Consider the following 27,002-nt stretch of genomic DNA (forward strand, 5'->3'; position numbering starts at 1 on the left):
ATTTGCACCAGTCTTCCTGACGTCTCCGGTGAGATAAAATGTGCTAGTCAGCATAGACATTGTGCACACTTCCTTTAGACACTTCCTTTTGTCCACTGGAAATTAATATCTAATGCATTTCATTGAGCGCAAAAGGACAACAAAATGAGCTAAAAATATAATTTATTATCAATTGCATTTTAGAGCTAAATAATCAGATTTGTTCAAATGTTTGGATGAAAGTTGCCAAAAGGATAAATAGCAGGTAAGTGCTCTCATTGTTTTCCATTGTTTAACTCTCAGAATTTACTAGCAAGTCAATCTATACTTACTAGTATCTATACTATACTTACTTAGTAGCTTACAGTTAAATTAACAGATCATCCGGTAGGCAATCAATAAATAGATGTTACTAAGAAAATCATTACAGGTGACCAAATTGTACAGGAACAACACTGTGCATAGTCACGTTTCTAATAATAATTTAAAAAGGTGGATTAGAAAATCAAAGTTATGAACATAAATGCATGTAATACTTGATTTAATAAGGCACTTAAAAGTTGCAGTTTTCTGTACAAATAAGTTACTGAAGTTTTTAAAAGGTCCTGAACTGCAAAGCAATAAAATCAGTTTGAACACAAATCGAACAAATATCAGAGGTAGAGATAAAAGAGTGACACGCCTGTGGTTTCGAGTAAAGTGAATTTGGTAAGTGTATACAGAGATATATCCAAGTACACTTTCTTCATCATGTTTTAAAAATGGATATATACACAATGTACAAATATCACTAATCATCTCTCTTGGAATGTTGCCACCTTTAATATTTTTATAAGTAGGCCTACATTAATTTTAATTAATCTGTAGTAAATAGTTCTCCCCCTAAACATAAAAATATAAAACAATCTGTTCATCTGGTTTTTCAAGAGATGTTTTTACAAGACTGTCAGGATAAGTATGTGATTTTGGCTTCTATTCACACCACTGTAAAAAATCACAAATTTGAGCTTCCTTAAATGTTTAGGTTAAAACAAATTAGCTTTATAAATCAATTACACTTAAATTGTATTGAACTGACTTAAAAATACAGTTGTACAATACAATACAATACAGAGTCATAAAGCTAATTTGATTTAACTTAAACATTTAATGAAGCTTTTAAATTACGTTTTTAAGTAGATTTTTTTCAGCAATGCTTTGGAACATTAAACCAGTTTAAAGTGACATGTTTAATAAAAACAGACGATTGGATTTATTGAAATCCCTGCAGCTTTTACTTTCAAGTCCAACTGTCCAATGTGGTTGTTAAATGCATACAGCAGATTTACTCCCGGTGTACCACTTTCCTTTTGAAACTGTCAGCACTTCTAATATTTTAATATCCTGTATTAAAATAATCTGGACTCTAAACTAATCCAATTCACCGTCTTCTAAAATCTATTTGTATTTCATCTATGCGTACCAGGATTACAGAAAGCACTGTATCATAAATCACAGCATCTAAAGCACTCACTCCTCATAATGTATGACAGTCTGCTTTGCAGCATCTTACCACTGGTCTTCTGGAGATTTCCGAAGATAACCTTTTGTCCATTCATTGATCGCATTTTGTTTTCTTTCCCATCCATAGCATTTCACACTTTTCCTTTGTGCTGTAACGTCTGATATAATCCCATGACCCAAATCTTTGAGACCATTCAGCTGAGATATGAAAGGAATGTCGGATCCTTTGCTTTCTTCCTCTTCCTCAGTCCCGGTAAGTTGGGCTTCATAAGAAGTTCATCAGCATTCACATATCACTTCAGTCTGATAACATGTGAAATGTGAAAGCCACACAATTTAGTCTCAGTACCTGATTGCTATCTTTAAGATGTAGCACGTGAAGTTCAGATTGTGTTTTCGCCAGGTACCTGAATCTGATAAATGTTTGAGTTTGGAACCAGCAAGTCAGTCGCTCTCCTGGTCCTCAGCTGTGTGTCGGCATGTGTGCATGTGTTCCAGAGTAGGTGGAGGTCAGTAGATGGAGTCCTTTGTGGTGGTGGACGTATGCGTTGTGGTGGAATCGTCCGGCAGGGAACCTCGGCGTGGAGACAGCAAGGTGTTGCAGCGCAACAGGCCGAGCAGCTCACGTGATACGCTGCTGGAGAAGGCTGTGTAGATCCACGGGTTAGTGCAGGAATTTAGACTGGCCAGCAGCATCAGGATTGTGAAGACAGCACCTGCATGTGAAATGAAGGTACATATAAACCTTGAGGCCCCAGTACATTTGCATTCAATACTGTATTTTGTATAGCTTGTTCAAATCATGGATAAGTTAAATACTGCTGTAGACTCGCCGTATACAATAAAGCCTTTGTTCATTTGTTCTATTCATGGAAAAATACAATGTGATTACAATGATGACCGTTTTCTGTAGCTCAGTGGTTAGAGCATGGCGCTAGCAATGCCAAGGTTATGGGTTTGATCCCAGCGATTGCACACACTTAGAAACAAATGTGTAGTAGTGTAATGTAAGGGGCCGTTTACACGAGACCGTTTTCAACTAAAAACGCAAACTGTTGAGGACGGGTCTCAAAAATTGAGAACGCAGCCATTTTCGTTTCCATAGCTGTCTGAATTGGCCCCCCTATCTCCTATTTAGTGCACCATATCGGGTTTCCACCATTTTGTAGTGTTCTCCGCAGAGGTGGACAGTAACGAAGTAAATGTAATTCATTACTGTATTTAAGTAGTTCTTTTCGTGTATCTGTACTTTCCTCGAGTATTTCAATTTTGGGAGACTTTTACTTTAACTCCACTATATTTCAAAGTCAAATATCTTACTTTTTACTCTACTACATTTTCAAAATCAGTCGTTCCTTTTTATTTATAAGTCAGTAAAAACTTAACTGGTCACCAATCACAGTACATCGCGCGCTTTGTTTTTAACTTGTTTTGCCCCTGTTGTCGCCTTGGTAACGTTATCTGCTTAGCGCGAACATACGATTCAACATCACATCAGATTCAGTGCAACTGTCTGCAACAGCATAACATTTTGACTGTCAATGTCTTTATAAGTTAAATCATGGAAGAAACTACCGAATCTTGTCACAACACCTGTGGCCTTACGCAATTTTTCTGAAATTGTTGAAAAGAACAACAAGTCTTTTATTTTTTAGTTCCTTCTCTGAGTGAAAAGAATGAGAGAGGAGAAATACACCCGTCTCATTTATCAGGAATGAAGATGGGCTAGATACTTACATTCTACTTACAACCAACAGTCTGCTTTCAAGAATTCAAGTTGGAGAAATGTCTAAATACTTAGCGAGAATGTGCTGTAATACGGTTCAGTGAATCCACTTAGATAAGTACATATTTGTTCCATTGCAAGTTTAAGTTTAAATAAAAACTTGAATTACTGTTACAAATAAATGTTAAACCGAAACTGCTCTCAAGTCCTGTTATTAAATTTTGTTCTAAAGGAAATTGTTTGGCTTCAAGGTTTTGGGCTTATGAAAATTTTAATAGACATCAGTATCTGTCTGACTTATTCATGTAATTTTATTAATAGATTGGTGTGCCAAGAGTGACATTAGAGTCTTCACATAGACTGAGTTAAGCAAGAGTCTTGTGACAAAAATGATAATAGGACATTATAGCCATAAAAACAAATCACAGTACTTGGATACTTAAGTACATTTGAAGGCAAATACTTTTGTACTTTTACTCAAGTGAAAGTTTAAAGGCAGCACTTTACCTTGGGTATCTCTACTTTTACTCAAGTACATGGTTTGTGTACTTCGTCCACCACTGGTTGTCCGAATTCTGTCTCATTCCCTACATTTGTTCACTACTTTTTACCCACAATGCATTCTGATTTTGAGTGTATATCCGAGGTACACTCGCTCACTCAGATTTCACATGATACAACGCAAATCAACCGTCTGATTAGAATCGGTTGGAGGAGAGTGACCGTTAATGCCACGAATGTACGTTTCTAACAGTTATTAACTTTTTGAGAATAAACAGATTAAATGAATGTCATGTAAGCAGTGTTTTATTTGAAATATATTAAGTAATTTTATTAAACGTAATAAATGAAATAGTAAATAAATGTGGCAAACATTGGTTTTGTTCTCTTTATTAAAAACTAATACAACAAATGTGACAAATAATGTAAATTAACTTTACCATTTTACCAATCCATAAAGCCACACAGGTGTAATATACAGTAAGCATTATGATGTCCGTGACAGTGCTGTCAGACGCAGGATATATTACGTCAGTGTCTGAAAAGCTAAATGTGGAGTTGCTGCAATAAGACCAGCGCAGACACAATATTTGCATTCGCCAGACTTTAAAACACATATGCGTTGAAAGCACTTTTGGTTTATAACTATGTATGTGCCCAGACACGTCCTGTTTCTTTACACAACAACATCGCCATCCACTGGCCTGGCGTGTATACTACGGCGTTTTCCTAGACCCGTGTAAATGCAGACCGTTTTGATAACACTGTCATGTGAAACTTTTCAATCGTGTAAACGGGGCCTAAGTCGCTTTGGATATTCACGTCCGCCAAATGCATGAATGTAATGTATTTTTTTGTAAAGAAGACTGATATTTGGAAAACTGCAGCACTATTGAGGTATTTTAATTGTTTGCAATGCACAACAAGGATGTATTCAATAATTCTCTTACAACAAGACATATTTTTGTGTGATATAACTTAAGTATATAGTTCTTTTAAACAAAAAATTTGTAGGTATATTTTTCACTTATTATGCATTTCTCAGAAAAACTTACAAACTCTGAAGACATCACTCAAAGTACACTTAAAAGTACACTTTTAGAAACTAAAAAGCTGGCCAATTTAGTCCCAAGGAGTAAAATAGTACAAGTATACTAGTACTTAACATAAATGCAACAATGAAGAGGTGTTCGTGTAAATTATACAATTTACAATATTGTTCACCTATCAAAATATTATCTAATTATTTGATGAAGTTTGATTGCACATTATTAAAGGTTGAGCATCATTTCCCCACACAGAGCACTGTGCTGCTTTCTGCCATGCTGTTTTACTCAATAACTGCAGAAAGTCGAGACTTATATAGAGGTGAAAATACCAATGAGATCACCCAACAGTCAGGTGTAAAAAAGAAAGAACACATGAGGTCTAACACACCTGCCTGCAATCTTTAAACACACCAGCTTCATGTGTTCTTCATTACAGTTGGACTCGCTGAATGTTTGAATTCTGAAAACAGCACCTCTGTTTGGAAAATATTACTGAGGAATGTAATGCTTGTCTAGTTTATGTGTGCACCATAAAAACCATTCAAGCTATAGTCATTCATTTAATATTTATCAAACATAAACGTATATTCCTATAAAGACAAATATACATATTAAGTGATATGAGAATATGAGAATATGTTGTAAGATGTTTACATGTTATCAACTATCAAATTCTATACACTATAGAGAAAAAAAACGTTTTTTCTTTTTCTTCCCAACCAAACTGCTGTGCTCCATTTGAAGAGCTTTAAAACTTCTTATTTATTCTTGCTTTAGCTCTCGGGCTAAACAGAATACAAAGTAAACACAATTGTACCACAAGTGCACACATTCAGAGGTCAACATTATAAGGATTGTGTATACTTGGAGTATTTCAATAAATATCACATCATAGCAAGTTGTCACGAAATGTCTGTTTCTTTTTGCTTCTAGCTGTGTTTTTAGCAAATAGACACCTAAAAAAGCTACTCAGAGAAGTGGGACCAGACAGGCGCTTGTGAGTCACTCACTCTCTCTCTTCCGACGAGCTGCGTGCAAATTAAGTGTTTCTTAACTTGTATTTCTGCACTTGAACCGCTGTTTCAAGCTGTCTTTATTGTTGTAAACCGCTAATAAAGCGCTAATTCAACGTGCGTCTGCCTGTCAATAAATTTAACATTGCAATTCGTTTTGATGTCCCGCTTTGACAAAAGCCGCTGCAGTCAAGTGTGAGTCTGAGTTTGTTAAATACAGCAGTTCTCTTGATGTTTAAGTACTCTTATTTATTTATCTTCTGTGTTAAACAGGCCTATTCCACAATTTCCACCTTTCCACATTATTTGTCTTTAACATAGGTTAGTAGTCTTTCTGCAAGTCCCCACAAAATAAATAAATCCCCCATAATAGTCATTTCACGAGTTCGACCCTGCAAATTCTGGCTGCGGATAATTAGGATTTATGCGTATTTGGCGTACTGTCCAGGGAGAGGGCTCCGGGCTCTGAGCTCCCGTCTGAGCCCGGAGCGCTCCCCCTTTTACCGGGAAGGGAGCCCGGACCGAGCCCTGAGCGCCCATCCCCCCCGGCTGCCAGAGGCAGGGGCGGAAAAAGGGATGGTGGCGGGGTTCATCATCATTTAGGCCCCGTTTACATTGTCAGTTAAATGTGACCCACCATAGTGTAAACGGGGAAAAAACGCATGCATTTGGATATTTCGAGATCAGTTTCAGGCCTTATTCACATGTGGAAATAAATCAGATATGTGTCAACGTGATTTTCTGAAGCATTGCGTTCTGTACGTCATCAAAACGACGACAATTTGGTACACTCTGCAGTTTTATGACGTATTATCAGGAGGAAGATCGTGTGAGGCCTGTTGATTGACAACAACGCAGGAAACATGATGGAGGAGGAAAATGCAGGGCAGTGGTCGACAGCTGAAATGACCTGCCTTCTCGCCTTGTGAGGAGAAGAGTCTGTTCAAGGTAAGATTAAAGGCTCATACAGAAGCAAATCATTTTTCGAGTATATTTCGGCTGCAATGATGGCTCTTTTGCTCCTCCTCCGCCTCAAAATCAATTTAATGTTTGGCGAATGAGTCATATATCGCAGAGCTAACATCAAGCACATTTCGCGTTCGTCCATCATGGCTAGTGAGTAATCTTGGCGCAAGAACCCGCGTTCACGCATGCACAATGTTTCAAATGTTTTGGCAATTGTAAGCACGTAGATGGGATATGTGTCACAATTGACATGTAAACGGACGGTTGAAAAAATCTGATATAGGCAACGAATCAGAATTGAGGATCAAGACATGCAGTGTAAACGGAGCCTTACAGAGCCCTGTTTACAGTATAGAAAAGCGTTTTGTGTCCACTATTACAGCTGACTAACTTGAAAAACATGGAAAAAAAGGTTCTTTAGTTTGAAAACAGCTAGTAAATAAAAAGTGTTTGTATTATTAATAATACATTAGAATTTGGAGGACAATGTGTAAAGATAAAGAGTCACAGCTCTAATATTAATTTGAATCTTTATCTGTGTGTTTTCTATGGCGGTCATTAGGTTGATCTGAAAAGTTTGAGAACCACTAGAGATGTGACAACTAGCCCCTTAATAAAATATATTGTTTGTTTTAAATCTGACCTTGATCAGGTGGGTTGGGGTCCCAGGCTGCCCATAACTGAACAATAAAGAAAGGAGACCAGCAGATGGTGTAGACCAGTACGATGACAAGAGTCATCCTGACCGTCTTGGACATGGCCTTAGTCACACCCGGTAGAGGTGGTGGATGTGAGTACTCAGCATGAAGAGGAATAGCCGGAGCATCTGGAAGCACATCCGGAAGCATCATCTCAGAAGCCCCAGACATGTTTAATTGTCCAGCCAATGAAAAAGCAGCACTAGGTATTGTGCCCACACTGTTGGCTGCCAATGATTGAGAATCGATGGTGTCCGAGATGTGGTTGGCATTGTGGGCAGGAGAGCTTTGCAGGTGAGATGTGATGGAAGGGGAGGGGCTATCTGAAGAGGGGAGTGGCCCAAAGCAGGGCTTGCAGATAGAGTCCCTGCAGGCTGCAGTCTCAGTGTAGTTACTGTGCAAGTTTTGGAGGTCTTCTGGAGGGGAAGAGGAATGAGATGGGCTGCAGCGTGCTTGGCTGACACCGCTGTCAATTCGATGGCTGTGTCTGCTTTGTTTGTTTCTTTCTCTGACCCTTCCCCTGCAAGACTCCCGATGAGTAAAGCTGAAGAATACGGAGCTCCTCTTAAATTCCGCTGTCACCAACCGTTCCGACTTCAGATAGATATTGTCATGGATCTCCCTGAAAATGCGCACCTAGAATATAAAACAGATGAGAAGTCTTCAAAGACTGCCAAAATCCAAGCAGGTCATCCTTTATGAAAACTTCAAATTGTTAGACAATCATCTATCCACCTGTTTAAAGTAGTGTGGCTTTTTAAGTGCTGTTTTTGACAATATGCTGTCAAAGAGCTTTGGGCCTGTTAAAATCCACAAAGAAAGATGCTGAGTCACAGAAATGTAAAAGAAAGCCTGCGGTAAAAGGCTGTTCTAGTAATTGCTAAAGCCGGAAGCATCAGCCGGAAAGGTCTTGGTTAAATATTTGTACAGCAGACAAAGTGGTTTTGATGTTCTGCCTTAGGGAAGCCAAGGTTTTAGCAAATGGGTTGAGTCACTGAAATGGTTGAAGAATGTGTTGGTCTCAATATTTTTTGTTCAAGTGAGAAAGATTGTAAATTCAAATCTTTAAGTTCATTTACCTCCATTTAGCGATATGGCAACACAATCTTACAGCAAAAATGTGTAACTTTTTTACAATGTGTCAAATTTGATCAAATTTTTACAAATTATGATCCCATTCATACGTTTCAGTATGATATGCTTTCGTGCCAGTGACGTTAGGATTATGGGTGGGGCTTAAGTATTGCTTTTTTCAACTAATGTTTTATACGAATAAGGCATTACTAGAAACGAATTCCTGTGTGCTCAGGTTGACATTTTTTTAGGAATAGTTAGCTACACAGTACACTGTAAAAATTATATGTTGTTTTAACTTAAAATTACCTCAAAAGTTTTACTTAATTCAACTTCAAAACAAAAGTTAACATAACAAAACTATATTTTAAAGTTGAATTAACCAAACATTTTAAGGCACCCGGGTAACTTGGTGAAACAAAAAATACATTTTTACAAACGGCTAGTTCACCCAAAACTGAAAATCTGTAATTTAATCAGACTCTTGTCATTTTAAACCTGTATGACTTTCGTTATACTGCAGAACCCAAAAGATGATATTTTGAAAAATGTTGGCAAACAAACAATGGTGGTACCCATTCACTTGCATTGGTTTTGTACAACAGAAGTGAATGAGTACCGCCATTGATCAGATACTAACATTCTTCAAATTATCTTCTTTTGTGTACTGCAGAGTAAAGTCAAACAGGTTTAAACTGACCAGAGAGTGAATAAATGAGGACGGCATTTTTACGTTTGGCTGAACTATCCCTTCAAATCTACAGTATATATTAAATAAGAAAAGTGTGTTGGGAGTGAGAGAGTGCACTAGATATACCTGACAGACAGTGATGATTAATGCTGGTAATATGAACACAGCTACAGTCATCCAGGTAACGTATGCTTTAAGTCCCCATGGCTCAGCAAAATGACCCCAGCATTCAAACACCCCAGGGGCCACCTCTGACCTTGAGAAGATGAAAACCTGGGAGTGGCGTTGAGAGTTAAAATGTGAAAAACATTGAAATAAAAATACAAGCTGAGAACCGGTTAGCTGTTTACATGTGAAACAAAAATAAACCAGTCAGGGCTGTTCTAAAACAATTTGTTGCTTACCTGTGGTAAACTTAGCACCAGAGCCAAGCCCCATGCGACCACAATGGAGGTGTTCCAGGGAGAGGGCGCGCCTCCCCTATATGCCTGCAAGGGGCAGCAGATGGCATAGTGCCGATCCACTGTCATAGCAACAATCATGTAGGAGGACGCAAACATCCCGACAATCTGTAAGTACTTCACAGATCGACAAAGAGCGTCGGGGCCCTGAAAGCGTTCGGTAATGTCCCACACCAACTGTGGCAAAACCTACAGGCGAAATAAAGAGGTTGTATTTCACTCTCACATGCAGTTTTGGTAGTTTCAGGAAATTAGTGACTGGATGATCTAAATTGCTGATTGGGTTCAATGTAGATTTCGAGTGCAAGCACATACGTGCACGCCCTGCTGACACACCAGTTTCCCACGTCTATGGCTTAATCCCAATTTATAAATGTAGTCATATTATAAACAAATGTAGTCACACCATGCAGGTCGACTATCACTTAACCGGCCTCAATTTTACAGCACACATCATTTTGTAATTGCTTTAGTAAGAAATTACCTGAAATAAAGCCACCACAAGGTCGGCCACACAAAGATTGATCATGAAAAGGTGCATGGGTGCATGATGTTTCTTCCTGCGCAGCAGTACCCACAACACAAATCCGTTACTCAGAGCGGTGAGGGCCAGCACCAGTCCCAGCACGCTAATCTCCGCTTGGGCCAAGGTAATGTCCCGCACTCGTGGAGGGGCCACAGGCTGCATCGTTGGCCTTCTGGTGGTCCATGTGACGTTTTCTGATGGAAAGAGCCAGAGAAAAGCCCCTGTACCCCCATAACTGCTGCTGAGATTGAAGAGGGAACTGGATATGTCTGATGGCCCTTCAAGCCCCAACACGGAACGATTCGACTGACCCAAATTCTCTTCCCAGGAGCCCATGATCATGCCTGTGACCTATAAAAAGAAGGACAGACGGAATGAGATGTGAAAAGAATAACACTGATCGCTCACCGATTCGAACTGGTATGACAAACAGTCCTAAATCAATTTAATGAAATTGATTGAAGATACAGATTGAATTTATTTTGTTTTGTTGGCAATCTTTATAGTTTACAAGAGTGCTTCAGTAAAGGATGGTCTAAAATTGATTTGATCAAATAAGGTTGTTAGAAGTGTGTCTCCAATATAATTGCCTTTTTTTATGGGATGTAAAGCTCTTAAAGGGATAGTCGATCGAAATCTGACAATTCTATTAAAACGTTCTTCTGTTTGTAATGCACAGAAACAACAACATCATACAGGTTTTAAATGACAAGGAGGCGAGTTAAAACGTACAAAATGTTTATTTTTTTGAAATAACTATCCCCTTACGCATTATTTAGTGACAAAACACATTAAATATCCTGATATTTTGAGAAGTCCTAATGAAAGGTTTTGCAAATAAAAATCGTGATTTGAGGACAGTTGAAACAGTGGCTTTAAATCTTTGCCTTTCAATTGTTTGTTTTTCTTATAATAAAAACAGTCCATTTAGCTCGCCTGAACCAAAACCATAATATTTCTTCTCATCATCTTAGTCTCTTTTCATCCCCACATATCTAATTTTTCTATAATCAAAAGCACATCTGTCGCTAAGATAATGCACTGCCATTTCCCTGTAAAACATTTTAAAATCCCCCAAAGTCTCCCATCTCCTTATATCACCAGTTATTTTCCTCATTAAAATGGTGTTTATATTATTATAGCCAGCTGCTACAACAGATTTAAGTGTAATGAAAGATAATTTATTTGAACAAATATCTAAAGGGCAAAATTGAGATGCAGTCTCCTGGGATTGACTCATCATTTGTCTTCAGAAATGGAAAAACTTTACAAGATTTTGGAACAATTATGGTGCTTCAATTTTGACTGAGGCCAGGGTGACTGTTTTCAAGGGCCAAATGCAGAATACAAAGAAAGCACTTTAAAGTAGATGTCCATAATTATTTGTACAGACTTATATAACTGAAATGGTACAAGCTTTTACATATTACACTGGCAACACATCCTTTTTGTGTATTTTATTGGCTGTGCTCATGCAGAAACTTTCAACTTGAAATGTACCATGCACGAAAAAGATTTTTTATGAAATGAAAATCAAATTTTACAGAGCGTGAAAGTGCAAAAGCGTTTATTAAAACAGCACATAGGATAACACAGATAAGAGCAATGTTGGTTTCTGACAAGTGTGTCGCCGATATACAGCAAATATACTGAGAGGGTCTGTCACATTCCATATTAATACAGATTCATATTTCATGTGCCTTATGACTAGACCTTATTAAATCTGAATAATATGAATATGAAACTGTTCAGCTTTAAAGGTTTAAGAGCATCTGAATGATATTGAAGATTACATTTTTGTGGCTGGCTTTTCTTTTTATATTTTCCATGACTTCTAGTGTTTATGAATAGAAGTGGATCATTCAAAAGCAACTCTTGAGGCATGTCCAAGTCTGTGAGGAAAGAAACGACACAAATAAGATGTCTTAACTCAATTTCTTAGACAGCAGTGAGATTACACAGAGCGCAAATGGAGACTTTTGCTTAAGTGTTATGTTTGCCAAATTTCCTACAAAAAGTGTGTCATTAAAAGTCAGAGATTTTAGCAGACCAAACCAATTTTTATAGCCGTTTTCTTTTACTACACAACAACCGATAATTGTCTAATTTCTGTCTCTTATAAATTTATACTTAAAGGAGCAATGTGGAGATTTTACTGGCATCTAGTGGTAAGGTTGTGGACTGCAACCAATAGCTCAATTCACCCCAACCCTCCGAAGCACTATGTTGACTGACACATAACATTTTCGCTCCTTTGCCGAAAGAGATAACGTATTTACGAAATGCGCAGATAAGTTTGTCCATTTATGGCTACTGTAGAAACATCGAATTCCCTGCAAGGGGACCCGAGGTGTGTGTAGATAGAAATAACTAATTCTAAGGTAATAAAAACCTAACGCTTCATTAAGTAAGGTCTTTATACACCTCTAAAGACATTGTTGTGTATATTGTTATTTATATTTCTGTCAGTAGATCCTCCTTAATATTACACACTGGACCTTTAAATTATACGTAAAACTCAAAGTATCTTGAGATTTTAAAGAGAAAAGTCTGAACAATGTTATTTTTTCTTTCAGGATGTTGTATTCACTCCTTCATGTTCATCTGCTCTGCTCACTCACTCTTCCTCCTTTGGACCCTCATAATAAGCGTGCGGTTTTCATCTTATATTTACATAATCAAATCACAAAAGAGATTAGATGTGCTGTTTACAGAGTCATAACTCATTAAATCCTGACATTGTATCACAACGCCAGCCAGAGTCTTTCTTTTGACGTTCCTCCTGGAAAAGAAGTCAAGCACTCTTGCCGTCCAGCCTGTTGTCTGTTCTTACGTCCCAACTGCTTTCTATTACCTACTTTGTTACCTCCTGGGAAATTACAGAAAGAGCCTCCTCTTATATTCTCTGCCTTTAGATCTGTTGGTGCCCTTACGGCCAATGCTGGCTATTCATCAGAAGGCTGTGATGTGTGCCCCTGCTGGGGATGTGTGCCCACTTTAACTGATATGACGTGGCATGAATATATTTGTTCCTACAAAAACGACCCCAGCAGTCTCACATGTATCCCCTAGAGCTTCAAATGAGCTCTCACTAATGCCACATCAGGCTGTGCACACATTTTCCACAAAACATATGTTATCTTATGTCCAATCAAGTGTCCATGGATGGTAGAAAAACCCTGTGAATAAATTAGCAGTCTTATCCAAATCTGTCCAAAGCTAATAGAGATGTGTGTCCTCAATCTCTCAAACCTCGATCTGCTGATGATCAGACAGACACTAAAAATATTTCAAGTTTCCCGTGGTGCTTTGCTTGGAGGTCAAGGGGGCAGATGGACTGGAGTGAAGCATCTGAGAACCTACTGCGGAGAGCAGCAGTGCTCTCATCTGTTCTTTCTCCTTTTCTCCTCTCTCTGCTTTACCTCAGCCCACTGCCAGCATTTCTGACTTCCACCTAAATCTTTATAGCCTAGACTTTTGTATGAATCTGGATTGGGATTTCAAAAGCACTTTTCAGATCTCAACAGCTGAATGACTCTCAAGGATAAATTCAAATGATCTGTGCCAACCCGTGGTGCTGTGTGCAGAGGAGGGTCAGTCAATGCCCCTTTCATTTCACAATATGAAAAAGCACAGCGATAAATAAATAAACAAGAGGTGAATGCAAGCGAGATGAGAAAGTAAATACAAGAAGTCAAGAGACAAGAAAGAGATATGAATGTGACTACAAAGAGGATTATTGGTGATGATGGAGAAAATGGGACAATGAAGATGTATTTACAAAATGTTTGCTGGGTCGTTATGTTTATATAATATAAAAATGATAAATCTTTGTAAAATACCACACAGTAAAATTGTAGCAGTAATGATTAAAGTAATAATAAATATAAACAAAATATAATTGCATGTGATACTGTAGGTCATGTGCCCTTTTTTAAATATACTGAATATGCTAAGATTTTAAAGCATAGATTTATATTTATTTTTAATAATTAGTTAATCATACATATATATATATATATTTTAGTTTTTAATAAATATATTAATAATAGTTTTAAAAAATATATTTAAATAAAATATATTTAAGGTCCTGTGCACAGATGGATTGCCTTGTTAAATATGTACAATTATTTCATAATTATATTATTTTTACTTTAAAATAATAAAAGTGTACTTGTATAACTCTTTTGAGTGCTCTCTTGTGTTCGTCTGGTACAGGTTACATGTACTGACCAGTTTCAAGAGGACTTAGCAGTAATGAAGTGCTGATGAAGGATTTATTGATATACGTCAGTATATCAGAAATACAGTCCATTACTCTGTGGCTACAGTCTGTGTGTCTGTGTGTGTGTGTGTGTGTGTGTGTGTGTGTGTGTGTGTGTGTGTTGGACTGGGTGCAGAAGTTTACAGAAAGTAATCCCTATCTTAAGAACGCTTATAGGAATCCAACACAGCAGAGAGAAGCTACTGTACAGCGCAACGGCCCTGACAGGAAATGATAAGTGCAATAGATAGAAAAGATGAGAGGTTTTTGTGAAGAAAGAACTGCCGTTAAGCACAGTGTCTCACTTGTGTGTCTACTTTTTGATTTACCTAACTGTCCACCAGTCATAAACAGTGGGGTCAAAGGTCTGAGGCCACATTGAAAATCTGGAATTGACTTAATTGAAATCAGGAAATAATAAGAAAAACCTGTTTCCAAATAAAAGGAAAGCTTCAGTGATGGGCTGTGGCCAACCTCACAATGTTTACTTCCTTTGCGTCTGAAGAATTATTGAGAGATCCACCTATTTTCATTTGCTTGCTCTTTTGTCTGTTTATCCTTTATTGTTCAGTATCCTGCGCTCACCTCAGAGCCTCTTCCTCTACCCTAAACACTGTTTTATATTATTTAATAGTTTAGTATACAGTAGGAAAATGTGTAGTATGATACGGTATGTACAGTTAAGTATACTTAAGGTTGAATTCATCAGTCCCTTATTAAATTATACCTTTTACACTGCTAAGATTATGCAATGAACTGATAAAATGTATACAATTGTGGCAAAGAATACACTGCAATATACTTAAATCTATAGCTGAAAGTGAGTGTCTAAGATTGTGAAAATAAGGACTTCACAAAAAGCACCAATATGTACTGACTGCTTTACTCATTAACTTGCCACATGTCTGTATCTCTGTAAAGAGTTTATAGTCACTTTGAAAACCAAACAGAAACCTTCTTAAAGACAAAACAATTCAAATGACACAATAGAAACTACAAAAAGCAAATGATTCATACCCAATATTTGCTGCTTCATTGCACGGTCCTGAGGCACAGGAAACCACTACTGTAGCAGTTGATTAAAAAACATCTCAAGTTCCTGGTGAGAAGCTGTGTTTGTTTCTTAAAATGAGACTCTCACCATAACTTCAAAGTTTTTAAGACACATTACTTCTCTATTCAAGCTTAACACTGTCACGTTATTTATTTTTCCTACAACCTACAAACATATTCACACATTATTTTTAAAACATTTCAAAAAGCGAGCCCAGAAATTATATCTCAGACTAGTAATTTGCATTTAGGAAAAATGCTGAAGACTGCTTTCCAAGGAGATATGCGCAGGTTCAACCCAAGCAGGTCATCGGTGTTGACTCAAGACGCATAGAATACTTCTGCAGAGTTAACACGTTCTACAGCATTCTTCTGTACACACATGTAACACATGTAACATTCCATTTAATCTATTTGAATAAATTGCTTTGTATTAAAAAGAAACCTTAAAATATTTGCAGATTACGTTTTTGCCACTCGTTGATGGAGCAAATGTATATGGAAATTATCCACATATAGTGTCAATCTACACACGGGGCCTCTATGTCTGTAGCCTACATTTCCATATCTGCTCAAATATAAACTATTGTGCAGGTGCGTTGCGATGAAGCGCAAAATTACATAATATATGAGGCTCAACAAATTAATTATTTTAACCATGTAGATGACACTTGAAACAACTGATTTAAATTTAAAACGCATTTGCATAATTGCGTAATTGCGTAAAAAATATAATTGATAATTGAGATGACTCGTTAATTTTTGTATTAGCACCTATTGCTCTTTGTATGACATTTCGCTCATTGCTCCCCAAACTCTTTGTAAGTCTCTTTGGATAAAAGCGTCTGCTGACTAAATGTAAATATAAATGTTAATTTTGAACTGGACACACATTTGTTTAATGATATCTTCATTAGGCGAACTATAGACTACATTTATCGATGGAGTATATCAGGTTTGATGAGTACGACTTCAATGGATTTACATGACCTCAAACACAATGAAAAGTAGCCTGCGCATTATGCATTTATTTTTAGTGACATTTAATAAGCAGTTCCCAACGTAAAGGCACAGCGTCTCTATTGCCCACTGATGTCTACGTCTCTGCGTGTATTAAAAGTAAAAACCATGTAGTTTACAAACCGAACATTGCACGTGTTTAGCGTGACAGGTTTGTGGAAATGAGTATGAAAGCGTTGTATTATATGAACGATCAAGAAGCACCCGAGCACTTACCGTCCGTCAGCCAGGTCCGTATTTTCACTTCAAGTATTTCACTTTGCGATATATAATCCAGCTTTCTTCAAGAACTAAGCCGTAGAATGCTCTGTCCACGCTACGTCCACTCATTCTGTCTTGACAGCGAATATATTTATCCGCTGTCCACCACTGTCACTTTGTTTAGGAATGATCTGAAATATATGGAAATACTGCCAAAGCATTCTGCGAATTAAACGGGCGTGTCAGTCAAAATGAGAGTTAATTTTCGTCTTGTTCGGACATTAAAATGTATGTTAACATGTCATTGATATTCTGTCTGTCTGATGTGTATTTCGGAATACTATGATCTGGCCAGCTAAACATAATTTAGCAGGGCTATGTGTTCCTCCTTCAGTTTCCCTCCCTCTTCAAGAACTCCTCCCCTGTATCTTTATCCTTCATCGGTTCATCCCACATTCAAACCAGCTGCTTTAACCAAAACTATCAAAGCTGAATTGCTACTATTAAAAATACAATATTGTATTGTATTTCACCGTTTTTAAAAGTGTTCAAAAATCATGTTTTTTATTGTGTTTTATTAAGTAAATTAGCCATATTTTTTGTTTGTTATTATGGCTTAAATCAAAACAAACCAACTGCAGTTTGATTGATATTAATTGGAAGGCACAATAAAACACATCATTTTTGAAAAAGTTAAAGATATCTCACTTTGGAACCAAACTCTTAATACATATGATAATGTATATAAAATATATATATTTATGCATTGACACATTATAATTTTTAGAATGATAAAGTTGAAAGGTTTTTTAAATGCAAATTCTGTCATCATTTACACGCCCTCTTTTCCTCACGCACTATTTTCATTCAAACCTGTATGACTTTCTTTCTTCTGCAGAACACAAAAGATGAAATTTTGAAAAACAGAACTGCACAGCCACCCCCCCATTCACTTCTACTGTGACCAATGCAAGTGAATGGGGGGCTGTTAACAACACTCTTGAAAATATCTTTTTTGTCAGGTTTGAAATGACAACAGTGTGAGTAAATTACAGAATTTTCATTTTGAAGGTGAAGTACTCCTTTAACCCCAAATAATGCATATAAAATGAAATAAGACATATAAAATGAAAGGAACTTAATCAAATGTAGATTAAATATAAAAATATTTAGTATTTTTAACATTTCTACTTTACAGAATTTGTTTACAGCAAGTGTCTACTTTTTTACAGTAGGCCTGCTGTAGTTTCCAAGTTTCAGTTGTCTTGTTCCCACAGTTCTTATGAATTCAGGCTGTCAAAGTTTTTTTCTCCTACTGCAGGACCTGCTCATGTTGGCAAGTGCTGTCAGATGCTGTCTATAATCAGTTTGGATCTGGAGTAATATGGGGGTGGGGGTGGGTTACTAAATCTGTTCTATTCTAGCATTACAGTAGTGATTTACGACTATGATATTCAGCCATCTTCATTACATAGGGGTTGCAAATAGCACAGAGCAAGTAATCCTGTGTTTTTCTTTTCACAGGAGGACGAAATTAAACCTGACAACCTCATCATACAATTAAATGAATCACATTAAGAGGATGATTTAAACACGGAAGAGATTAATACTTACACAGAATTCCTAAACATGACCACGTTTCGTCCGAAACACCTGATTATGAAATAAATTACAGTCAGAGTAAATGACCATTTATATTAAACGGGGAAGGCTGGGAAATCAGCTCCATTCCCTGCCATCTCTTTGGTTTTTGTTAGCAAATATGACAAAGAATGTTTTGCATTAGTTCCGCCAAATCAACGACAGGAATATAATATGTCGATTATGCTGGCTGGAGAAATACAACTGGTCCTGATTTAAAACTGGAAGCCTTTGGTTTTATTAGCGATGTGCTGTCACACAGAAAGTCAGTGATCCGGTTTTAAATCGTCTGTTCATTCACACTACAGAGGTGACGTGATTGTATATTTATACACATTCTTCAATACGATTATTCAGTCACATTTTTGCTGATCTGAAATTATATAATTTATTTTAGTCGTCAAGCTAATTTCTATTCTTGTGTCATATTCACTCTTAAAAAATGCTATAGATGAATCATCTTCGGTTCCACAAAGAACCATTCAGTCAAAGGTTCTTTAATGAACCATCTTTTCCTCACCTTTTTTTAATCTGTTGTACCTTTTATGCCATAAAGAAATTCTTGTGAAATAGAAAGGTTCTTCGGATGTTAAAGGTTCTTTATGTAACCATTTAGACAAAAAAAAATCATTCATTTATTTTTAAGAGAGTTGGCTCACAAACTCATATCGGCCTTGTTGCAGCAGTCTCGCATGTGATCAGAATCATAAGAGCGTATGGTCAGAGGTGAGGCTGAGGTATAACACTTCCCCTTGATGACTTAGCTCATGAACCGCTGCTCTTTGCGAATAAGACAGCTCATATGATGACACTTTGAGTGGAGTGTTTACTATTAGGGAGCATGTGGTGCACACATGGAGTGATTATGAATGAAGTGATTCTTCCCAGCCAAAGGTTTAAGCTGGCAATGTTGACTCCTCTATAGAAGAGGTCTTGTCTGTTTTGCAATGGATCCAAATCAAATTCGCGAAACCTCCTCGTTCTTATTTCTCCCAAATTCCCTTTGGTTCTTGTAGACACTGCAGGAGGCTCTCTTGAAGTTTCCTGATTTCCATCTTGATGTCAAAATGTGTTTTGAGGGGTTTTGAGAAAATGTATTATTATCAGATCTTCTGGGTCTTGTGGTTGAGGGACTCATGTTATTTGTAAAAGTCCAGAGGGCTCATCAAGGGCCCAAGCAGACTGAATAAATCTGTTCTGTGTTTTAGGGTCCCTGAGAATCCATCGAGAGGGTAAGAAAAATGTGTGGTACATCAGAAAACCTCTGCATGTTTTTCTTATCTCATACCTTCATCTGTGCCTTCTTCACTCTCCTTTTTCATCCTGAATGTTTTCGATAAAACAATGCATTTTAGCCAATATATTTTGTCATCCATTTTTCATCAATGTAGTTTTTCACCACTGACCAAAATGCTGAAGGAAATAGCAAACCTTATGTACTGTCAAGATATCCAGATGTAAGTGATGAGGCTACTAAAAACAGGCTTACAATAATAATATTAATAACATGATTAGCCTATATTTAGTACCATTATTAACTAATAATAATGATATAGGCTAATAACAACAGGCTTATAATAATATTAATAATTACATTATTGGCCTATAATATTAATGAATTATTATTATTTTCTCAAAACATGATGAAGTCTCCTGAGGTAGAGCAACCTCTGAGCAATAATAGATCTTTCTGGGTTAAATACAGACACTGAACCACACATGACTAAACTGTAGTGACTGTATGCGTATTCTGTGTGTTTGTATGCTTTTGATCGTGAAATACTCCACATAACAGAGGGGAATTTAATAACCACTAATTACTGAAATGAACCAAAGGAATCCTCATACCCAATTAGCTTTTATTAGGACTAATGATCTCTACACAGGGGCCCTTCAAGAGACACAAACAGCTATCTTAATCATGAGGGCCCCCTCTAACAGACATGAACGGCTATCTCATTATAACATGTTTGCTGTGCGTGATAGTACCTTAGGGCAAAAGGTTTAGCTGGTACATAAAGTATTTTCCCTCAGCACTGAGGATTGCTTGATGCCAAAGTATTCAGGGCTTTGAGGTTATTTGACAATGAGGTCACACGTGTAACCTAACAAGAAAGTCTGAGTGACTGACAAAGACGAGATCTGGTAGAGGACCAAAACAAGTGCATGCGATTAAATTCTGAATCCTTTGAGGAAGGTATGAGATACTGCAAAAGGAATTCTCGAGTTGATCCAAAGTAAAATGTCTATCAAAAATCCAGCTGCTAGCTACAGCTATCCAAGACTTTTATTAGACAGCTCATTTAAAACAAACTGCGTATTTAGCACACATCAATGCACACTATCAAAAGCTTGGAACAGCCTGGTTAGGAAGATTGACAGGTGCATGGATTCTTTGTGTATGATTTTACTTTCCGATCAAATGATTTAATAACTTATAATAACGTTAATAATAATAACTTTTTTCGTGCATGCTCGCTTCATCACAGTTCCTGCGGTGTCAATATCCACAGGAAGAGTCTCTCTGTCCTCAAGCTTCCCTCCCTTCCTCTCAAACCTTGTCCATTTCACACACTTTTTGCACACAACCCTCATTCACTTTCTCTTTTCTTTAATGAAAGGCGGATGTAGTCATCCCAGATCGTCTCCCAGTATGATGCATTAGTCATGCTTTGATTAAATGTTATAATACGGCTTAATTAAAAGGAGCAGAGTGTAAGTGAGCAATTACATCCGACTATTCCTTCTTATATCCTCTGTATCATTCTCTCAATGCTTCATAATAGGCTCTTTAAGCTGAGACCACGTTTTCCCATTTTTCTACCGTCCCTGGATAACTTATTCCGTTTTCTGTGGGAATCAAAGAGGCAGCTGATACTCAGGCTTATCTAAAAGATTATCAGAGCACTCTGTAGGGTTCAATGTGAATAAATCCTGGATCATTCCTCCAGACACAAGGGAGAGTGTTGCTGATTTTATGTTGTAACATGAGACATTCAAGCAAACAAAAGTCATATTAATGCCAAAAAGAGATACATGAACGCAATATCATGCTCGCAATCATGGCGTTATACTGAATAACAGCACGGCTTTGTTTATCGTGACACTACGAGCTGAGATCCGTCCAATGGGGCACAAGCATCACAGTGGACACGGATGACAAGGTGTTTCATTAACACCAACAGTTTGGATGGATTATGGCAGATGTTTTCATGTCACATTACCAGGACGCATTTGGCCATTAAAACAAGTATTTGGGCAGAAAATAGAAAAAGAGGTCCCTGTAAATACCATGGTTTAATTACGCCGGTTTCACATGAGGAAAGCAGTTCTCCTTAAGGACTTGTGTGAAATAGGTGGGATGGTGAAGGAAGCAGATGGCTCACGCTGCAGGTGTGTGAACCGTGGAAAACATAGTGAACGGTGGCAAAGAGAGAGCGAGAGAGACGGGTGAGTATGATGAATGGACGGAGATAGTGCAGGAAAATTCATTCTGATGCATCTCAGGTCTAAGCCGCAGTTTTCACACAAACTGTGAGGAATTGAAAAATGCTGAGAAGGACCAACATTTACAATCAAGGCACACAGCCTCAGACTTCGATAAGACGGGTTTGGAAAGAGTGTGATAAAGACATCTCCCCTCAGCTTTCAGGTTGTGCGAAGTGAAGCTAATATCAGCTGATAGGGGTAATGAATTGGCATTCAGTTAGCATCATTAACATGCGTGCAGGTGAGGACCAATGCTAATCCCTCAGTTCCTTGCATATCTCTGTGGACTTAACCAAATGACTCTCCATGAGGAGTTTTGTTTTCGTCTAGTTATTTGTGACTGGGTCGTCACAAGAATAAAAAGTGCCTCATTAGGACGGTTCTGGTTTTGTCGATTATATCACCTCCAATTTCGTTCCATCTGCCGTGTCCTAGTTGCAGTCAGTTTAAACCGCAGATATTTCTTTTTGTACTCAGGAGCCCTTACGCAGGGCTGACATCATTGTGGAGGCCCTGATGCATTTGCTAAAGCACATATTAAAAGCTTTATGAAGGACTCCACTCCACATTTATCCTCATAATCTTCAATTACGTTGTCAGGGAAACCGCTGTTGTAAAGTGCCACGATGGAGGATGCATGTGGATCGGTCATTCCTGTCAGGCCGGTTACGAGGGAGGAAATCATGGTACACCTGCAGGGAGAAGCTAATAGATGCAAGAGAGACCAAATTAAAATGGATGGACGGACGGGCAGACGGACAGACAAATAGCTCACATGGAAGGAAGCCAATCCAATCTGAAATTTAAAATGCTGATTTTTTAAATGTTTTCTGTCATTTGTTTTCAGAGAAAGTGTTAAATGCAAAGCAAAAAGAGACAGAAAATGGGTCAGTGCTGTTTTCTACCCCAAAGTCAGAACATCAGATATAAGTTCTCAGCTAATAATAAAAGGATTGCTTTTTTCTCTGTTTGTCCGTGATTTAAAAAATCACCGAGCAGTTTCTCATACTGTCGATGGCAAATACAGGTCGAGACAAGCGGATGGAGCAGACGATATGCTGTTTGCCTAGAGAGGCTGTGTAGGCTAAAGCTAGGTTGTTTGAGGTCAGGTGTCCTGAGAATGGAGAAAACATCCTTGCGTGATGCTCAGAGCATGCACAGAACGGGAGGAAAAAAGAGGGAATGAGCTACAGATGAGTGTAGACGATCACACGGTCAAAAGAGAGATGAAAGACTTCATTTTTTCGTATTGTTTCTGAAAACAGTTATGCAATGAAAAAGAGAGAGAGAGAGAGAGAGAGAGAGAGAGAGAGAGAGAGAGAGAGAGAGAGAGAGAGAGAGATTGAAACTGGGTGTTTCTGAGCCAACAGCATTTAGATATGTCATGGGTAAGAAATCTAACAGAGAGTGTAATAATTAGTGGTCATGTCTTTCCCCTTTTCTAGAAAATACTTAAAGGAGTCACCTAAAAATGAAAATACTGTCTTCATTTACTTGCCTTCAAGGTTTTCCGTCTGTATACATTTCTTTGTTCTGATAGACAGAAAACTGTATTCGGAAGAATGCTTGTAACCAAATGGTTCTTGACCACCATTGACTACCAGGACAAACTTCTTTATATATTTCTTTGTTCTGTTGAAAAATATACATATTTTGAATGTAGGAAAGCAAACTTCTGGGGCACTTCTGACCGTTGTTATTTATTTCTTTATTTCACTATGGCAGTGAAAAGGTTAAGCCAACTATGGGGGAACTGTCCCTTTAATGATTATGTTCAACTTTTAGGACAGACTCTAATATTTTTAAGTGATGCTACATGGTTCATGAAAAATACGTTTAGTATCTAAATTCTAGTTTAAGAACTACATCCATGAATGTGAAGAGTGATTCAACAATCATTGAAGTCTGTTACAATTTAAACATATTCTGGAACTACTTCTTTACACAATGTTTTAGAGCACTTACATTTTCATATTTTTTCCACATATTAGAATAATACTAAACTTATACAGTATCAACATTATAAAATAAAACAAAGGGAAATATTGGAACTATGTTATCAGTAAAAAGATTACTTTTTATATTTATTATCTTCAAGTCATCTCCTGCCTTTGCAGAAATGTTTTCTTGTGATTTTATCAAGCAGCTTCTTGAGGTCTCTTCTTGAGAGTCAAAGCCATACATTTTAAAAAACATTTTTATTAAATAATTTGTATATTTGCAATAAAAATAGTCATGTTTGCAAAGTTTCATTTTTGTCTATGAAACTTTTTTTTCAGACATAAGCACCTTCAGATCAAAAGCTTTTTCAGAAAATGACAAACATTTCACTCAACTTTGAACCAGCAGTGTATGTAATATTGTTTTTTAAAAGGCTATGAAACAGTGACACACAGGTGTTTGCCAGACATATGTTTAGAGATGATCTTTGCTTGTTTTTTTCTCTCTCTCATGCTGCCTAACAGCTCGACAGGTGTCAACACGCAGCCCCCGATATCTGCAGCAAATGAGGCACGCTGAAAACACACATTTACGGTCCCCACATTTGATACAACTCACCAATGCAAAAGGAAGGATCTTGAATAACTATCAAACACCGTTCTGTGCTAAAAAACCTGAGCTCTCTCAATTAAAAAATGCTAAATAGGAGCCCTGTCGAGATGATCCAGTCATCAGTGAATGAGAACATGATGAGAGCACTCTGCTAGTTCAATGAGGTCTAAATCGGTTTCCAACTGTAGGATTATAAGAGCAGTGCACCTGGTGAGGCTGATGAGGGGGACAGTACGCTGTGGAAAAACGGACAGATGGTGGCAGACCAGAGTAGGAAAGATAGGAACCCGAAAGAGGGATGGGGGGAGGCTTATCGGAAAAACATCAGCTGGTCCTTGGTCCATCAAAAAACGAAGGTTCGAAAAGTAGACATCGATAACTTGAAAAAAAACTAAAATATTATTTAAAGAGTTTAGTTCCAGAAATCATGTTTTTTATTTAATATTTATATTAATATTTTATATTAGTTAGATGTATTTTTTTAGTTATGTCTTTAATCAAAACAAACCAACTGCAGTTTGATTTATATTAATTTGAAATATTTTTTAAACGGTGTTATTTCATTTTGGAACCAAACTCCTCATTTGTGCTTGCGGCGTAAAACAGGTATTTTCAGTGAGATTAGCACGTTTGAACTCGCTCCCTAATGCTGCCACTGAAATAAGCAGTGACCCATGTGAATTTATGCTGGCGAATCATGCATCTCCTGGTGCTCCTGGATCTATTGCGCAAGATCGCTGATGCTGATTTGGGATGACTTTAGGTCCGCAAGAGGGCCGCGAATCTCTACACTAATTACTAGAGCCATGGACAACCAGCACTAAGCAGCATGACTTAGAGTTAGAAAGGAACAGTGAGAGATCAGGAAAATTACAGAAGATTACGGTGCGAGAGGAAGGAAGGAGGAATGGAGTGATGATTTGTAAGATTGCAAAGGAAATACAAAAGTCAGAGTGCTTTGGTGGGCAGCTGTAAACAGCATGGTCACTGGGCTCACTGGCTCCATCGGACTTTCAGCTGACAACATTTGATCACATTAAATATTGCTTATCACAGGCAGTTCTTACCAATCTCATATTAATCTTGGGTGCCTGTACAGTAGTATTGCATACATCGTATCATCGAAGAGTATTTAGTTTGATCAAATTAATAAAAGAAAGATACAGCTGTATGATTATTTCCGGAAAAACAGGAGCTGCTGGGACTAGTGGGGAGAGTGGGATGGAACTACAGCACGAGCAAGCAAGTCAGTCCAGTCAGCTTTATTTATATAGCGCTTTTTAAAATGTTCATTGTTACAAAGCAGCTAAGCAACACATCATCACATTAATCCCTTTGTGTTTTGTACATTATGCACGCACACGCCGATTGCCAACAAAACACAGACTTATGACTTAGTTTGACTTACCGCATGCAGCTCATGCCAATCATCTTTTAGCGCTGGGACCTTTGTGATCACCAAATCCAGCGTTATATTCACCGCTTATAACATCCATCACTGAAATGCCGTGAACAAACAGACACACATAAACTTCACTTTCGCAAGAGTAACGAACTTGATGGTAAGCGGCCCTGGGTTCCAATTCACCTAGTACAGGGGTATTCATTAAAGTAGGGCCTACCAAGAAGTCCAGTCTCTATATTTTCTTCCAAACGGAAGTCCGGACAATATGTTTTTATAAATAAATATATATTTAATCAATTTAGCCCAGTTGGATATACTGTATAAAAGATATGATCTTTTGCAGGCCATTTATTTTATATTTTGATATATGTTTATAGGCTTTGTGGGTATAGGGGAATGACCTCTTAATTGTCTGATAATTAATATTTGTTAATACAAAAAACAATTAAAATCATAAACAGAAAACAGAGTTACTAACTTTCCATACCATTGTCGCATTTTCACTTATACCAGAATTACTTCTATCGTTGATCAAAAAATGTTGTTCAATACAAAATGTGAACCTGCTTGTGAAAACCCAGCAAAAGTCCATCATAAAATCATCCTACGGAATATTCTGTGAAAATATAACAATATCTTCAACAATATTGACTAAATAATACCAAAAGCTTAGTGAAATCATTGCTTGAAATGAATCTTTGATGCTTGTTATAATAATCAATTCGATCATGAGATGTTAGTCTGGGTTTTCACAGGGTCACAATTGTATACATGCTGACTAATAATGCTAATGCTAAATGTATATAAAAACGTTATTGTTAATAAAATATCACTAATCTGGTTGAAAGGTTGGAGACATATAGCAAACAGAATGACGGATACAAATGCTTTAATATTCGCTGCAATTTGTTTACTGTTGTGTGTCCATTTACCTGATCTGCGTGTCTGCGCAAGTGTTGTTAAAATAAGCACGTGTTTGCTGCTCTTCATGTCTTCGGCTATAAGGATATAGCGAGAAAATATATTACATAAATGTTCATGAGAGCGCGTGTGATGTGATTCTCCGTTGTGAAGACATACGGCTTAATTTAAACAACCAAAATAGTCAAACGTTTTAAATGGTTTATTCTTGCAGGCCGGATGGAACGAAGCAAAGGTCCGCCTATTGAGGATGACCGAGTCCTAGAAG

At 37.5% G+C, this 27,002-nt stretch overlaps 1 protein-coding gene across 1 annotated transcript; it reads right to left on the minus strand.

The window, feature by feature from the left end:
• Nucleotides 1-146: 146 nt before the first annotated feature.
• avpr2ab (arginine vasopressin receptor 2a, duplicate b) lies at nucleotides 147-17,075 on the minus strand. The gene is made up of 6 exons (XM_079477720.1): nucleotides 16,741-17,075; nucleotides 10,146-10,538; nucleotides 9,605-9,850; nucleotides 9,327-9,473; nucleotides 7,381-8,071; nucleotides 147-2,198 (listed from the first exon to the last, which is right to left on the minus strand). Exons 2-6 carry the CDS (start codon nucleotides 10,527-10,529, stop codon nucleotides 1,993-1,995), a joined length of 1,674 nt encoding a protein of 557 aa, XP_079333846.1. The 5' UTR covers nucleotides 10,530-10,538; nucleotides 16,741-17,075; the 3' UTR covers nucleotides 147-1,992.
• Between the last annotated feature and the right edge of the window lie 9,927 nt (nucleotides 17,076-27,002).

The sequence above is a fragment of the Barbatula barbatula genome, assembly GCF_947034865.1.
Source record: "Barbatula barbatula genome assembly, chromosome: 17".
Taxonomy (NCBI): Eukaryota; Metazoa; Chordata; class Actinopteri; order Cypriniformes; family Nemacheilidae; genus Barbatula; species Barbatula barbatula.